The 16,395-nt window shown below is 38.9% G+C and overlaps 1 protein-coding gene across 3 annotated transcripts in view; it reads right to left on the minus strand.

Moving 5' to 3' along the window:
• Positions 1–13,610, minus strand: part of pds5a (PDS5 cohesin associated factor A) — a 32,558-nt gene extending 18,948 nt beyond the window's left edge. For 2 of the 3 annotated variants that reach the window (XM_053479623.1, XM_053479625.1), the window contains exons 1-10: positions 13,502–13,610; positions 12,562–12,717; positions 3,297–3,500; positions 2,852–2,938; positions 2,668–2,765; positions 2,422–2,548; positions 2,114–2,194; positions 1,878–2,018; positions 246–361; positions 76–170 (exon numbers count right to left, since the gene is read on the minus strand). In XM_053479623.1, the coding sequence (XP_053335598.1) occupies positions 76–170; positions 246–361; positions 1,878–2,018; positions 2,114–2,194; positions 2,422–2,548; positions 2,668–2,765; positions 2,852–2,938; positions 3,297–3,500; positions 12,562–12,675 (1,063 nt within the window). In that variant the 5' untranslated portion in view covers positions 12,676–12,717; positions 13,502–13,610. Of the gene's footprint in view, positions 1–75; positions 171–245; positions 362–1,877; positions 2,019–2,113; positions 2,195–2,421; positions 2,549–2,667; positions 2,766–2,851; positions 2,939–3,296; positions 3,501–12,561; positions 12,718–13,313; positions 13,430–13,501 lie in introns of those variants that run through there. The other variant, XM_053479622.1, reaches the window with a different exon arrangement.
• Positions 13,611–16,395: the final 2,785 nt, after the last annotated feature.

Here is a 16,395-nt window from a genome sequence, read left to right on the forward strand (position 1 = left end):
GGTGATGCAAACAAATAATCAGTGAGTTCCAGAAGCACTTAAACAAAATGTGCATAAACACAAATGGACACACACCGGTAAGGTCCTTAGCCAGGTCTGGATGGTTCATGAGGCAGTGGCTGGCAAATTTCACACACTCCAGTCTCACAGGCACATGGATATCATTAAACCTTAAAAAGAAACAACAATAAATACAGCAAATAAAAAGTAAAATATATATATTTTTTATATGTTCCCGAGCTTACCTTCCTAAAAAGCATTGCCAGAGCGGGCGGTTCTGGGTGGCCAGTTCTGAATCTTTAGCACCGAAGAGTTTAGCCAACAGCTTTACAACTGCTAATCGCTCTTCTCCATCATTGCTCTAAAAATTATAGGATTTATGGATTTTTTTTGAAAACATTCCTTAAACAGTACAGTACATAACCAGGGGTACTTTAGCTGTAGAAACTGTTATCTGTATTTGTAGTTTTTATTGTTTAAAACATCCACATTAATTTTTCTATCTATATGAACTTATTACACACAAATTTTTTTTCTCCCTTATTTCTCTGATGACTGCAGTCACACAAATAGTTCAGGAATGAAATTCCTAGAAACAGTTTTGTACCTGAACCTCAAATAACAAACTGGACTCCATATTAACTTAAAGACATCAACTGTTATACTAACACACAGTATGACAGCAGATCAAATCCCTGCACACACATGAGGATGTGTTCCCTGATAAGTCCGGTTTCTCTCAAGGAAGTTTTTCCCCCTCAACTCGCTCATCAGGGACAATCTGATCATTTTAGTTAAACATGTTTTCTCAAACTTTTTAACTGACCATTGTTTAAAGCTATATAAATAAAATTTAAGTGAATTTCTCTATAATTTCTTTCCCCCACTGATGAAACAATGTCCTCAGGCTATTCCTTAAAACTTGCTTTACAAAGTTTAACTTTCCACTTTATTAGGTTTTGTCCTCAGCGGCGACATTGACGCTACCCAACAAGTATCTGAGTTTGGGCTATAAGTAAATCATCTCATCCTGTGTCATCAAGAAAATAAGCACTTATTACCCCCAGCATGCTCCCTGCCTGACCTTGATCAGCCAATCATGACTCTTGATAATGGTGTGTACGCGTAAGGGGAGACCGCGACACCGGTTAATCATTTAACAGGTTTAAAGTTCACCTTCACTATCGACATGCTGCTGTCCAGTCTAGACTCTCTAAATATATCTCACTATTTAAATCTAACGCCTGGATGAATAGAAAAGTTGTTTTGTGTAGCAAAAAAAATATTTTTTTTTCAACCTGAGGTTTTCATTCAATTTATGAGATCAAAAGAATTGTCATGGCTAAAGATATGATGCTAATAGGTAAACTGGAGAAATAATTCCTAAAGATTTGTATACTTGTATATTATACAATTAATTCAGATTAAAACGAAAAAACTTTAAACAATAATGAACAATTGCACCATTTAGAAGGAAGTTTAAAAAGAAGAAAACTGTTCTGGTCAGATCTTCATACACACCCTGATCATTATGATTTAATCAATCATCAATAAAGATAAATTCATCATGACGACATTTTTGGCTGTAAGAACCGGTTTTACGGTCTACGATTAAGTAATTAAGACCAAATTGAACATGATGACATGTTTTTATGGGCTGATTGCTAGAGACAAAGGGCAAGTTAGAATCATCCCAGTCATTTATTTATTGGTTGTTAATTGTCCGTTTTAAATGTTAAATTATATGAATTGTTTTCTAATCATCCTACATTTTCTGGTAATTACAACATTTCATCTGTAATGAAAAATCTTGATGTCTTAGGTATTTTGTGATGTACGGAATTAAAGTGTTTGATGAAAATGCGTCTCTTCCTCACCTTCAACTTAAACTCGAGTTGTGGCATGACTGACACAAGCAACAGTGGGTCGATGGCAAACAGCTCCTGTATGAGGTCGAACACATGCTCCGACAGATCACTTACAGACGATTTACCCATCACCAACACCTGGTTAAAGAACTGACAGATACAACAGGGTGCAGGGTAAACGAAACATCAGGAAATGAGAAGGGTGCAACAAAAGAGAGAAACAACGAATGTGACAAAACACTTACTGAGGCGATGCATGTTTCAATGGTCTGCACGGTCCTCTTTAGCAACATCTTGGCCAAGTCATATGCTTGTTTATTCAGGTTCTAAAGACGAGAAAGAGACGCCATTATAACTAGATTCTCTATACATATTTATTAGCAGATTAAAAAACAAACAAACAAAAAAAAAAGCAAAAAAAAAAAAAAAAAAAAAAAAAAAAGAGTCAAAAGCAAGCAGCACTTAAAAGAGCAACAAAACCATAGATGTGGCACTTATTTCTCACAGTAAGCACTAAAACTGGTTAACGTCTGTGATGCTGGCAAATCTCTACCTTGTGTGCCAGGATGAGGTTAATGAGGATGGTGTCTAGCAGCTCTTGGGTTACTCCATCACCCTCCATTATGATCGAGCTCATCAGGTCAAGCATGTGCATTTGCACCTTCTGGTTATGACTGTTACTGGGAGGGATTAAAAGAACAGCAATTAGCACCATCGGAAAACAAGCTTAGTATGTAAAAAAAAAGTGTTGTTACAGTGCAACCATTTACCCTTCACTCCGTAATAAAATGTGACCTACTTGATGACGGAGAAGAGAGTTTTGAAGAGCTGAATGAAGATCTCATTACAGTCCTCCAGCTCAAAGCATATATTATATGACTTCACCCAGGCCAGATTCTACATCATAAAAATAAATAAATAAATAAAGAAAGAAATGTCTAGCGAAGAACATGATTACAAATGAACATGAAAGAAATCCTCACCTCCAGTAAGTAAAAATATCTGTTGAACTGGGGACTCTTCGTGTCCTCCAAACCCTTCAGCTGACGTGTGATGAACAAAAATATTTCCTGCAGACAGACAAACTGGTCTATCAACCATAAAATCACTACCGCCACCATGCATTGTTCACTAAATGTGTGCGTGCGCAGTTATTGCAATATTAAGCGTCTTTTAGGGTATGCAATAAATAAAATAACCAGAGCAGAATCCATATATAAAAAATACTGAAAATAAATAACATCCATGGCTGCTTTCAGCTGTTCCAGAATCAACTTTCTACCCAAAAAAGGTCAACATGCTGTTAAAAACTCTAGACAGACTGAATGAAACGATATTTTTGAGCTTAAACAACACTGAAATATTTTATAGAACACAGAATATGACTTTTAAAAATATTTTGGTGTGTGTGTGTGTGTGTGCGCGTACCTTGAGTTTATCGTGAGAGGTGTAAGGGGCTTCAGGGGCATAGATCCTGAAAATATCTGCAAGGCAGCAGGCCACGAGCAGCCGAACATCTTTATTGGGGTTGCGCAGGAAGAACTCTGAGGCCAGGTGTAGAGCGAGAGCCAGGTATTGCTGTTTCTCCTCCTCAGAATCCTGATCCATGTCCATATACGTCTTCACCACCAACTAAAAAGAGAGAGAGAGAGAGAGAGAGAGAGAGAGAGAACACATGATGCAGAGACGAATACAAACAAGGATGGATTTACAGCAACATAAAACCGATGTATCAAACTGTTCGTCATAATTGCCCGCTCATAGATCACATAATAGTAGGACGTACTACAGCCTGCCCATCCTATACTTAATACACTTTATTTAAAGTTCTTACTTTGTACAGTTCTTGACTGTAGCTACTTCTTGGGGTAGCTGTTGGTGCCAGCTCAAAATAATGTTTCCGGCACTTTGTGGAATCCCTGAGGTTTCTAATAAAGTGGCCTGTGAGTAAAGCTACAAAACCCATGTAGCTTTAAGACCATGGAGTGTCTTTGTTTGAGACAAAGGCAGGTAAGTGTGCAGTCAAGGCTGCAGAAGAAATGTCTAGAACATTCTCATTCTCGCGTGCGTGAGCTCACAGACGACCCCTGACTGGCTGTAGAGCCGTGATTAATGTGGAAGCACAAAGTACCTCTCATCCCTCCCCTCAGAGAGCTCGGCCAATCAGCTCCCTCTAGGCCTTCGGCTGTGAGAGGTTAAAGCATCACCTGGGGATCGAACCAGCGATCCCCGGATGATAGGGTGAGCACTTTACCACTGCGCCACTCGGAGGCCCAGATTACGGCAGATTAATGGCAACACTAATGACAGTTGCTGCTGCTTTAAGCAAGACGACACTGCAAACAGCATCCAGGAATAGTTTGAGGAATGCAAGGAAAAAAAGTTGCCGTGTTATGGAGTTGTTTGGTGGCACAAAAAGGGGGACGTACAAACCATTACACAGGTGTTTCTGTTATGGCTGATCAGCACACACACACACACCCACAAACACACAGTAGGGTAGTGCAAAAAATTATGCAGATACAGACCAGTAGCTATAATTAATGTTCACATCACGATGTGATGAAAATGTAATCTCAGGTTTTAGTATTTCTGTAACCGCTGATCTCCTGAGATTTTCATGCACAACAATCTCCAGGGTTTACTCTAAATGGTGACGGTGGGAATTCTGTCGAACAAAAAAAAAACCCTTGAAGAATGACCAGAGTGGTTCAAGCCAACAGCAGGACTACACAGGAACTCGGATAACCGCTCTGGAAAATTGTGGTGAGTGAGCAACATGCAACTACTGAGGCTGCGGTGGACGAAGGCTGACCAAAACCAGAAAGCTGATGTCTGCATTTTGTGAATCTTAATTTCTGCTGATTCACAAAGACAAAAAGGATCAGATTTTAACATTAGCAGCACAAGTCCATGAACGCATCCTGTCCAGGTCTGTGGACGTAAAGTAATGGTATAGGGGAACGTCTTCCTGGCGCACTTCCGAGCCTGTTTAGACAAATCATCAATTAAATACCACGGCCTATTCGGATATCGGTGCTGACTGCGTGTCCTTTCATGGCTACAATTTGCCATCTTGACATGGCTGCTGACAGCATAATAATGTGCCACACAAACACACCTCAAAAGTCATTTCAATCTGGTTTCATAAACATTTCAATCAATCAGTCAGTGGATCTGCACCTGAAAAACCTATTATGTAATCACCAAAATCACAAAAGACCGTTTCCAACACCTTTTGTAATTCATGTCACACAGAACAGAGGCTATTTTGAAAGGCCCGACCCAGTATTAGTATTAGCGCTGAGTATATTTCTGGCTGATTTCCTAGACTGTTGCAGCACTAATTTCCTAATGCATCAGGGAGGATATTAGACTCCACCTGAAAAGAACAAGCTGTTAAGCAAGAGGAAGTAACTGAGATGGGAGGCTTTTGGGTGACACACACACACAAACAAGCATGCTTTAATGTCTTTAAATGCTTACTTGCTGGGTTCATTTTAATATTAGCTCCTAGTACACTAACTGAATATCCGAGCATGTTTTGTACACGTTTCAGCATAACATTATTCTGGGAAAATGACTTAAAACACAAACTTAGACAATTAAGATTTCATCAGGTTTTGTAGCCTGCTCTATTGTATTTCATTCTTTTGCGTTTTGTTGATATAGCACGACAGTTTTATTTTCTTTCAGGACATAATTTCTTTTCATCCAACAACTCAGACTGCATCATCTCGGGTTTCAGGATCGGACATTGCATGTCTTTAAGATAAAACTTTAATTTGACTTGGACTTCATTCGGTTTAATTGAATTAGAATAACCGGTTTAGGTTTTCCATCCTATTTCAGCCTTATAACAGATTTATTAAAAATAAAAACACTAGGCACACTTTTATACTGCTTTCCTATGATGTGCCTAATCTCTACAGAGAATTTCAGTTAAAAGAAAGACTGCAATATTAAAAGACCCCCTTTGACAAACTATTCAACACCTGATGTGGAGTTATTACAGTGATAATGCATTTCCTGTGATCCAAAATAAATCAGTTAAAATCCACATACACACGTATTCTAAGATGAAGAACTGCGGACATGTTTACATCAATCTCTATTAAACAAGTATGGCACCGTCATACTTTAATTAGATGTAAAGTAAGCTACAGTCACCTAAATTAAAAACATGTAGTCCCTGACTTATGAACAGGTTCCATGCTGGGAGCATGTTCATAAGTCGGATTTGTTCTTAAGTCCGACAAAGCGAGTCTTATATGCCTTTGAAACGAATACACAGTGTAAAGCATAAAAATCCACTTAACTAAATCTGTCTCCTTTTCCCCACACTTCCATCATATGGAAGTTTTATACATTCACTTACACACTGAAAATATTTTATATAACTGTAAATATTACTGGTGCACTGTAGTGTCCATTTTCTGTACAATACACTCGAGGTACTCCTGTGATCCGATTGCATCTATGAATGTTCGTAGAATTGCTTTCCGTTGTTTCTGCGGAAAATTCATAACAGGAACGTTTGTAAGTCGGCGATTACCTGTGTTGTTAAACTGATGAACTTAAATACAATTAACCAGTGTGCTGGAGAGTATAGTGCAAGCCGTGGTACTAACATTCTTTACTCTTCATGAGTTCTGCCCCGGTTTTACAATGCTCCTGCACTTCACAGCTTGATTTTCTCAATTCCCGTCTAAAATAATTAATATCCGCTGCATGTCCCATGAACTCAAACACTCCAACACAAAATGTCATTTTCTTGCCATGTAGACATAAGGTTAATTGTTTTAGTTGGTGAAATCAGCTTCAAAGCTTTGAGTTTGACAGATTTGTGGGAAAAAGAAAAATGATGATGCGACAACACAGGATAGGTTAAAAATCTGTACTCACTTTAGCAGTGACAACAGATATAGATCAAACATCAGTGGGGGGAATCTGGGACTTTTTTTTTTAAACCTCACTGGGAAGGGAGAATTTTTTAAGCCGGCAGTCAGAGGTGAGATGAGATCTGTGTATAACATAGAGCCCCCATCACTGTACGTACAAGTTGTGTTTGTGTGAGACTCACCACTAGGAGACTTAAAATAAAAAACAGTAAACTGTCAGAACCTAGATACACAAGAACTAAGCAAACCTAATGCAGCAGTAGACTGATGAGACAGAGGGGTCCTGGAACTCCTCTTTCTCTGAGCAGTAGTAGAGTTGGGTACCGAAACCTGGTGACAATATGACACTAGAACCAAATCAGACCGCAGATTTCGGGGTCTCACTTCAGTGCCACAGCATGAAAACCTATTTTCCTTTCCGCGAAAAAATAAATTTTCTCGCTCATCCTGTCGTTGTGTGCGCGCGCGTAATTTTACACCGTGCCGGTTCTTACTCACTCTCGCCTTGACTGTGCGTGCGTGTGTGTGAGAAGCACCCCCTCTCTGCTTCACACACACTGCTCTACACAGAAATAATCTGTCACGATTCTTTTCAAAGTAAAGTGCCGGGTAATTTGTTTGTTTGCTTTACTTTACGTTAGTATGTGCTCATATGAGTGTCATTAGCAATGTTCCTTGCTTATTTTTCCACCAAAACTTCTTTCCGTTAATGTGTGTGTGTGTGTGAGAATTCAAATAAGAGAAGAGAAAGCTTTACTGTGTGAGATGAGAAAGGGGAGATGGGAGGGGCTGAATGTACGAGTCAGAAAGAAATGACACAGTGCGTCTGCACACAAACGGAAACACTTATCTGTCAGGATATTTTTATTTAATTATTTTTTGTTTTTAAAGGTAAAGTGCAGGTTAATTAGTTTTTTTTATTAATTAATTATTGTAGTTGGTTTAGCTAGTAAGTACCATTATTTGTGTTTTGTTTTCATTACATTTGTGTATACTTTATTATAAACTAAAATTTAATAAAAATCCTTTTTTTTTTTTACCAATGTTAGTTATCTTTTTCTGTGAAAAAAAACCTACTGACCAGCGGACGAAATTAATGTTACGTGCACAGCTAGCAAAAGCACCTCAACACTTTGTTCATTTACCATTACTGGTTTCAAAGGAAGCATCTGCAGGGCCTTTTTTTCCTGTGCACATGTTTTGAATCACACAAACACCGACACCGATGTGGTACACTTTCTGCTTTCAGAACAGATAAGCTTCGATAAAACACACTGAAGTGATTTTCTGTCTGGGTTCAGTAGGGATTATTTACCAATGACGACAGAAGCAGCATGTTGAGGGGGTCGTCTCAGTGGCTTTGAGGGGGGATCTCTGCGTCTGACCTCAATCTGACTGAACAGACTTACGTAGCCAACATCACTGTCTGATTCAGTATACATCGCTTTAGAGAGAAATCTCCGAGCCTCTAATGACATGACTGTTGGTCTAATTTTACACACACACACACAGTCTATAGGGATTGAATGGTCTGGAAAATAAACATCCTGTGTTCTGTGTATCTGCAGTCTGAAACGTCTTGTTAATGAGAGAGACCAGAGAAAGTCCAGACTGGTCTGAGCTGACAGAAAGTCAAGGAGCAGTGAAACGTTTCACCGCATGCACACCACAAACATTGAGGTCAAATACGACAGCAGAAAACCACATTCGGCTTTCAACCAATAACAAGAACCTCAAGGAAACATGCACAAGAGCCGAACAGTAAAAACGCTGGAAAAGACTAGGTGATTTTTTTTTTTTTTTGCTTTTTATTTTAAACTGTTTCATCAGTAAAGGAAAATTTTAAAGATGTAATAACCTGGCCATTCAGTACATTCAGGTCATCAGCTGACATCATATTTTCGTTACAGTATGTAGCTGATCCTAAAACTGATCCTAAAAAAAAAAAATTCCCTCAAATTTTGCACCCTCAATGTGGTTAGATCACATCGTATAAATTCCCTAGGAGGAGTACATCAAATTCCTTCGCATGTGTATTTGTAAACAACCCAAAATAAATGACTTTCTGTTGAGTTGAGCCCAGGATATGCAGCGTGAAAGTTGTTTGGCTCAATGAGCTCTAAATGTGTACCAAGTTTTGCGGGGGGGTTGTCGGGGGAACCCTTAACGTACCTGGGCGTGTGTGTGTGTGTGTGTGTGTGTGTGTGTGTGTGTGTGTGTGTGTGTGTGTGTGTGTGAGAGAGAGAGAGGGAGGAAGAGCGTGCACGCGAGAGCACACACTTGAGTGAGCATTGTATAGCATGTAATTAGTCTCAAAACTTGCACACATTTGTGCAACACTTACTCGAGCAAGACAGACATCAACTAAAACAATAGACAGCATTATAAATCTCCATCAAAACGGAAATCTAGTGGGGAGTGTGGAAAAATAAAATGTCATTCTCAATCAGGTGCATCTACAATTTGTTTAAAGTTCAAACATGGAGTTATCTTTTTTAAAAAAGATACAGGTAAACCATTAGTTAACGCATTAGGATAGAAAACTCCATATGCTTCTTCAAAAAATTTTAACTGGAAACAAAACACTCAGACCATATAAGAAAACTGGATAAAAGTGATATTCAGCAACGAATCTCAAAATTGGTAAAGGAGACCATGCTGGAAACATGTCTGCAAAGATGGCTGCTGTTGCAGGTCAGGCTAAATAAATAAAATCAATCATCACTTCGACAGTCCATCCAGGTTAATGGACAATGAAACATCATCCCTCAGAGAAATCAGGCTCAGCAACAAGATAGTAACCGCAAAATTTTAGTTTAAACATAAGTTTTATTGCCGTATAACGTAGCGAAGACGAGACCTGACCTACTGAAGCAGCCACAGATCATGATTCATGCACTTCCCTTCATACCCTGACGCACTGATCTCTCTGGAATAGAGTCAAACTCAGAGACTCATCAGACCAACAGACCTTTTTCCAACCCTCCAATGTCCAATTTTTATTAACCTTAGCAATTATCAGGGTTGCTTTACTGATTATTTTTAACTAACAAGTAGTTTTTTTATGGCCCCAAAACTATTTAATTCCAATCAGTCACTATAAGCATTTAGGTGATCTCAATTCATGATTTGTTTTGTCTAGACGACTTCTACAAAGTTGAAGGTTCAGCACTATCCTTACAGGCTGTAATAACGAGATGGACAGCTCCTTAACCCAATTTAAGTAACTTCAAATTTCCTTAAGTGCTTCTGGTACTTGATGCAGGCCAATAACACTTGATGGAAGCTTTTTTTAATTTTTTGCCCGGAGAGTGTACAACAGTAAGTTCTGACCGAGTAATCTGACTTGGATGAGCATCTTTTCAGAAGTGGAGATAATATGTGGCAACAGCTCTGGGACATTTAATCATCACCCACAAAACGCAGGTATTCTACAATCACTAATTAAGTTCATTATAGTGTTAATTATCTGAATTATCACTCGCAGTGTGGGTGAAAAGGTCACACCCAGAGCACCTACCAAAAAAAACACCATACATAGCGTACTAGCTTTCTGTTCCATTTAGCGCTACGCATTTGTGATTTAACCCTGGAACCCGGAAGTAAACTGACAAACAATACGGCAAAAAATATTCAACAGTGAAACCAAAAAGCATGCTGGGAAAACAACAGGAACCAGCTTTAACTCTGTCAAAAATTGCTAAATGAATAGCTTTCACTAATTTGATTCAACAAATGACATCCCAAGAGTGCTGATATTTAGTGCAACAGCCATGACTACACTTAGAAGATGCTGTCTGTCGGACTTTGTTACCATGGCAACCAGCTGTATGTCGATGGAGCAAAGAAACTAAAGAAAATTTCTATCTAGAGTTTTTCTAACATCTGTGAATCATTTAAGGCCCTGCATTTCCAATTCTGCACTTAACTCCTACCTTTTTAATTTTTCAGTCATGTATCTGAAAAAAATATCAATTTGGCACCGGTATCGAAAAAAACTCAAACGATACCCAACCCTAAAAATGAACCATAGCAAGGTTTATTTTGTTAAGGGATGAGACACTGCATGCTTTACCAGTTGATTGTAAGTTTAAACCTTGTGGTACATTTAAGTGACAAATAGCTTTACATTAAATGTTAAACAAATATCTGCTTAAAAACAGTTAAATTATGTGTGTAACTTTACTAAATAACACTTTGCGGAATAAAATAAAAATACAGTTGCAAGCAACGATGAGCAGGCCCAAACACCCTGCACCATCGCCACATGGGTGCACCAGAATGAAAGCAGGCATATGCATTTAAAGGGGACAAATCAATACCATTATGGCATAATTTTAGAAAAGAAGTATATCAAAATCAAAAGGGTGCATTTTGTAAACGACCCCCCCAAAAAAAACTGACTTCTTGTTGAGTTGAGCCCATGACATGCAATGTGAAAGTGCAGCTCAACAAATAGCTTAATGAGCTCTAAATGTGTACTGGATTTCGCAAGTGCGTATGACCTATGCTGCAAGAACTCATGTGACAGCCCCGTGAATGGCAGCAATAAATAAATAACTAAAAACTTTAGAAAAACAATAGGGTCTGTTACACACTATGACGACATAGGGCTCTTTATGAAATTATGTGGATTGTTTGTTGCACCTCGTTTCTATGGAAATTCTAACATACCAGAAAGAATGCATTAATATTTACATATTCATTTCACTGGTAAAACTACTGGCTGAGCTGTGCTGCTATATAAAAATTAATACACAATTTATGATTAACCAAACACAGTACTGCACTGTAATATAATCAGTACTCATCTCTAGTTTGTGGTGCTCCTGTACAGAAGCAATATCACACTCACTACGATAGTGTTGTACTGAATATCACTGTCGCTAGGATACCTGCAGACTCAAGCCTAACAGCTGAGCTGACTGTCAGTACAAAGCACTCTGGTTTGTGAGATTGGTCTGAGCATAAACAAAAGTGTTTGGAAATCTGCAAACAAAATTCAGAGTGATACTCTAAAGAAGGTGAAAGTTTCTTAAAGAGAATCATTAACACTGACAAAACACAGATTCATCACTACGATCCTAAGAGAGTAAACAAAACAGAGGCTGGAACAAAAAACATTCTCAGAAAAAGTTCAAAAGTCAGCCATAAGCAGAAAAATTAATCAGTGTATACAGTGATTCTCAAGGCCCGGTATTAGAAGATCATCAGTTAAAAAGCGCCAACAATCAACAGTGCTTGTTACAGTTTTTGAAGCGCTAAAGCCTAAACTTCGGATCTAATGCAGATGACTGCTATCCAGGGCCGTAGTGATGTTATGTTACAATGCACATTCGCAAAAATTTTGTTTTAAGGTGTTAAGCATCCTCTATGTAGTCCTAATCTTGCTCTATCAGACTTTCACCTAGTTGGTCCCTGAATGAAGATTCACTTCTGATGAAGACATGGAGACAGCAGTGCATTTGTGCCTCGCAGCTCAGCCTAAAACATTTTTTTTTTATTAGGAATTACGAAAGCTTGTAGACAGATTGTATTGAAAAGCGAAGAGATGATGTATTTGTCTTTTGTAAAAGTGAATTAAACAGCCCGAGTGTGAATCTTTTTCGACTCGTAACTTGACACAGGAGCGGCTGGAGTAACACAATTTCTACTGGATTAGACTTTGAGACTCGTGAGAGTGAAAAGATGATGTTTTAAACCTGGGGAGGATGGACTGGATTTATTATCTTCAGTTAATCTGCCCTCCACACACTATACAGACTTTACAAGAACAATCATTGTGCTTTTACCTTTAACCGTTTGACCACTTCATCGTTGCTGATTTTGTCCGTGATCTCCTTCACCCCGAGCGGGTAAATGATCTTGCCGTCCCCCGGCGGTTTCTGGTGTTGCGGGAACTCCATGCCGTTAACGCTAACTCTCTCCACACGGTCCTCTACTGGCCTCTATGGGTGGGAAAACAAAAGTTCAGCCAAGGAGCGACCCGTACTTTCGCAAAAACACGTTTTAAACGCAACAAACGCTGCCAAAATCACACAGTAGCCCTATAGCGGTAAAATAAAACACCCGAAAACCGGATCTACCTCAGACCCGTTCAGGGTCGAGTCAAAGAGTTCACAAACACAGCCGGGAAGCTAACAGGCTAGCCATGAAACTAGCAGAGAGCTAGCTAGCAGGGAACCGCATTTAAACACACTATTGTCGTTTACCGCCACTTTCAATAAAATTTCACGCAGAAACACACTACAGCATCTAAACGCATCCCTCGGAAATGAGCAGCTAGCTAATTCATAACACATAACATTCAGGTTGACGCTAATGTTAGCAGCGTTAGCTTCCCACAGAGACCGTGGCCTAGCCGTTACCGCGCTAGGCCTCAAACTAGTAGCTTCGGCTTTCACACAACACTGACATGCCGAACCGCAAAACCTTACAGTTCTCGTCTGGAAAATTCTCTCTCCATTCATAATAAGAATAACTCAAACTCACGGCTCCAAAAACTACATTAACTTTATCAAGCAGAAAACGAACAAGTATGTACTTATTATTCTCCTTTACAACTCCAACTCGACCCGCATCCTCGCTTACTAAATGCCGATAATAAAAAAAAAGGCAAGAGTCCCTTAAGAGGCAAGTTAGCGACACGAACATCCCAAACTACCACCCAAAACTACCCCAACAATACGAGTCCCTGCAGAGCCGAAATAAAAACCTCGTCCCGGCATTTACCTCACGGATAAGTTGCTTTTTTTAATTCATTGGTCAGTTTCGGGTTTTGGGGAGCTTTTAGTTTCGCCACACAAAAAAAAGCGGCTTCTCTTTTCACACAACGCTCTTTCAAAAAAAAAAGGGGAAAAAAGAAAGTAGCGCAGCGGCGCCCCCTGTCGGGGCTGAACGGATATTTGCAGAGAGGGAGGGAGATTACAGCCATACAGAGAACTGTTCACTCAGGAGCTCTGACACACTTTCATACCACTGTGAAGAAAGGAAGAAGAAAAGACAGAAAGAAAGAAAAACAACAACCTCAAAAGCACCAAGGTTGCCAGATCTGTGCAACACAACTTAGATCAGTGCATAACATCACTGACTGAACCAATTAGTAAACTGCAAAATGTGTTAGAACACTGTAAAACAGACACATATATTCACTTTTCACATTTCAGATCGTTTTAAACCAATGTGTCCCTAAAATAATAAAAAAAAATGATTCACCCAGAACTGGATGTATATGCAAATAACAGCACATCTGGTACGGTTTTATCTGCAGATGCCCTTATCCACATAAAAAAAAAAAAAAAAAAATTCTCATTATACCTCTGAGCAATTGGCACCCTGTCCAGGGTGTACCCTGCCTCGTGTCCTAAGTCTCCTGAGATAGGCTCCAGGCCCCTGCGACCCTGAATACAGAATAAAGCAGTATAGACAATGAGTGAGTGAGTATATCTCTGAGCAGTTGTGAGTAACAGGCCTTGCTCAAGGTTCCAACAGGGGCAAATTGGTGGTACTGGGGTTTGAACCTGGGACCTTCCAACCTAGTTCAACACCTTAACCCAAGAGCAACACTTGCCTCTGCATTGACCTTCTATACCACTTTATCCTGTATACCAGGTCACAGAGACCTGAATCCTATCCCATCGGTGTCAATCCATTGGAGGGCACACACACAAAACAGGCAATTTGGGAACACCAATTAACCTAATCTGCACATCTTTGGACTATGGGAGAAAACTCACCAAGCACAAAGAGAACATCCAAACTCTATGCACATGGAAACGAGGTGGAAATCGAACCCTCAACCCTGAAGGTACAAGGCCATAATGCTTATCACTACACCACCGTGTGACCTAAATGAAACATCCAAGAGACTGGGTATTTCATGCTATCACCTACTTTTTAGCAACTACAGTACTGGGTTAGGGTTAGAGAACATTTAGCAAAATAATAAACTATTAAACTAAAAGAAAAAAAATACATATTTTAAAATTTTTTTATATCACAGTGTGGTTAAATGCTTAAATCTGATTGGTCAGACTGAGTTATTTTCACAAAGACAAATTACTGTGGTAGATGTAGAATAACACACTCTGCACTTTGCAGAATATAATGCACTTTATAATGCATTGTCCTGAATCAACCAACTAATCAATCGTGCAATTACCCAGCCCCTATTCATCCATGCACATTATTTTCTTATAACTCCACAATCTGCCGTGTTGTTCTTTACCGATTATTATTCTTTCACCATGTGAGTAGTAGTATCCAAACTGCAAGTCCCTGTGTATTAGCTGTTACAATAGTAATGATTATGTATTAAAACAAGCTAATTAATATACCATATTCTTACATATTACAGCTGGAACTATTATAGGCTGTTATATAAAATGAAACTACACCATTAGACTTTGACAAGTTGTGGTATAATTTTCTATAACAGCAGCTCCACAAGTGATCCCAATTACAATGCAAATAACAGGTTTATATAAATGCACCCATTCTAATACAGTATTGTTTTCACAGTCATATAGGGACTTGCAAAGTGTGGAGAATCCATAATAATCTAAGGCTAATATAAAAAAAAAAAAACAAAGAAAAATGTTTTTTTTTTTTTTTAACAAAGAACAGATCAATGAGATATTGTTTGTAGTTGTTAACAGGAACTAACAGGAATGTTCTGTGGACATTAACATTAAACATAGCTATAACCTTATAAAAACAAATGTTTAGCTGTGGTGTAGTGGGTATGAATCCAGGGATGAGATGGTATTGGAAAATAAAATGCTTTGTGGTTGTAACTCTAACTCCTCAAACAATGAGCCGAGTCCAAACTGAGTCGATTCACTCGAGAGTCGAGTATTTAACTGGACAGAACGGATTCAATTTCCTGCACTTTTGTACTCCAGAATCTGTCAGGCGACCATGGATAATAAACGTAAACATCATAGTCTGTGTTTAAGTTGCTGGATTTGAAATTAGGTAAATTTGATATGTGGAATCGACTCCCAACACCTGTCATTACAGTTTTAGGAATCGAGCAGAATTTTGAAGCGAACTCGAACACATAAAATTAACTTCGTGTCAATATAAAACAACTGTAATATTTGAACATACTATATGTTCGTATAACCAAATTCAAAGAGTCGAGTGTAAAGACGGGTTAAATCCACCTCAGTAAAGTTGCTTTGAAGATATTCGAACGCGCGCGCCCGCGCTCCAGACTCAGATCTGTGGCGGTTATTCACTAACAGCACGCGGCGTCAGCACCCCGCCCCCTGCCTGCGCGGGTTAGGGACCGTCTAAAAATTACTGTCCGACTGAAATACGGATTTATATAATATGATACCTAAATAAATAAATGAATAAATAAAATCTTGTAGACCATAGGGTCTATGTCATGGAATGACATAGGTCATGTGGCTTTTGGGTCAAAATTCTATCTAAAAATGTGTGGCCACCTGTCCTGAACAGGGCACAGCCTTTTTTTTTTAAATGAAGTGTTATCACTTTGCATTAATATTTTTAATAGAAATGTGAATTACTTTATTTCAATGACTTCCAGGTCATGTGACATGTTCGCTCATTTTTTCCCCTAAAACGTGTGGTCACGTGTCCTGCATAAAGCGCAA

This window comes from Clarias gariepinus, chromosome 20 (genome assembly GCF_024256425.1).
Source record: "Clarias gariepinus isolate MV-2021 ecotype Netherlands chromosome 20, CGAR_prim_01v2, whole genome shotgun sequence".
Lineage (NCBI taxonomy): Eukaryota > Metazoa > Chordata > Actinopteri > Siluriformes > Clariidae > Clarias > Clarias gariepinus.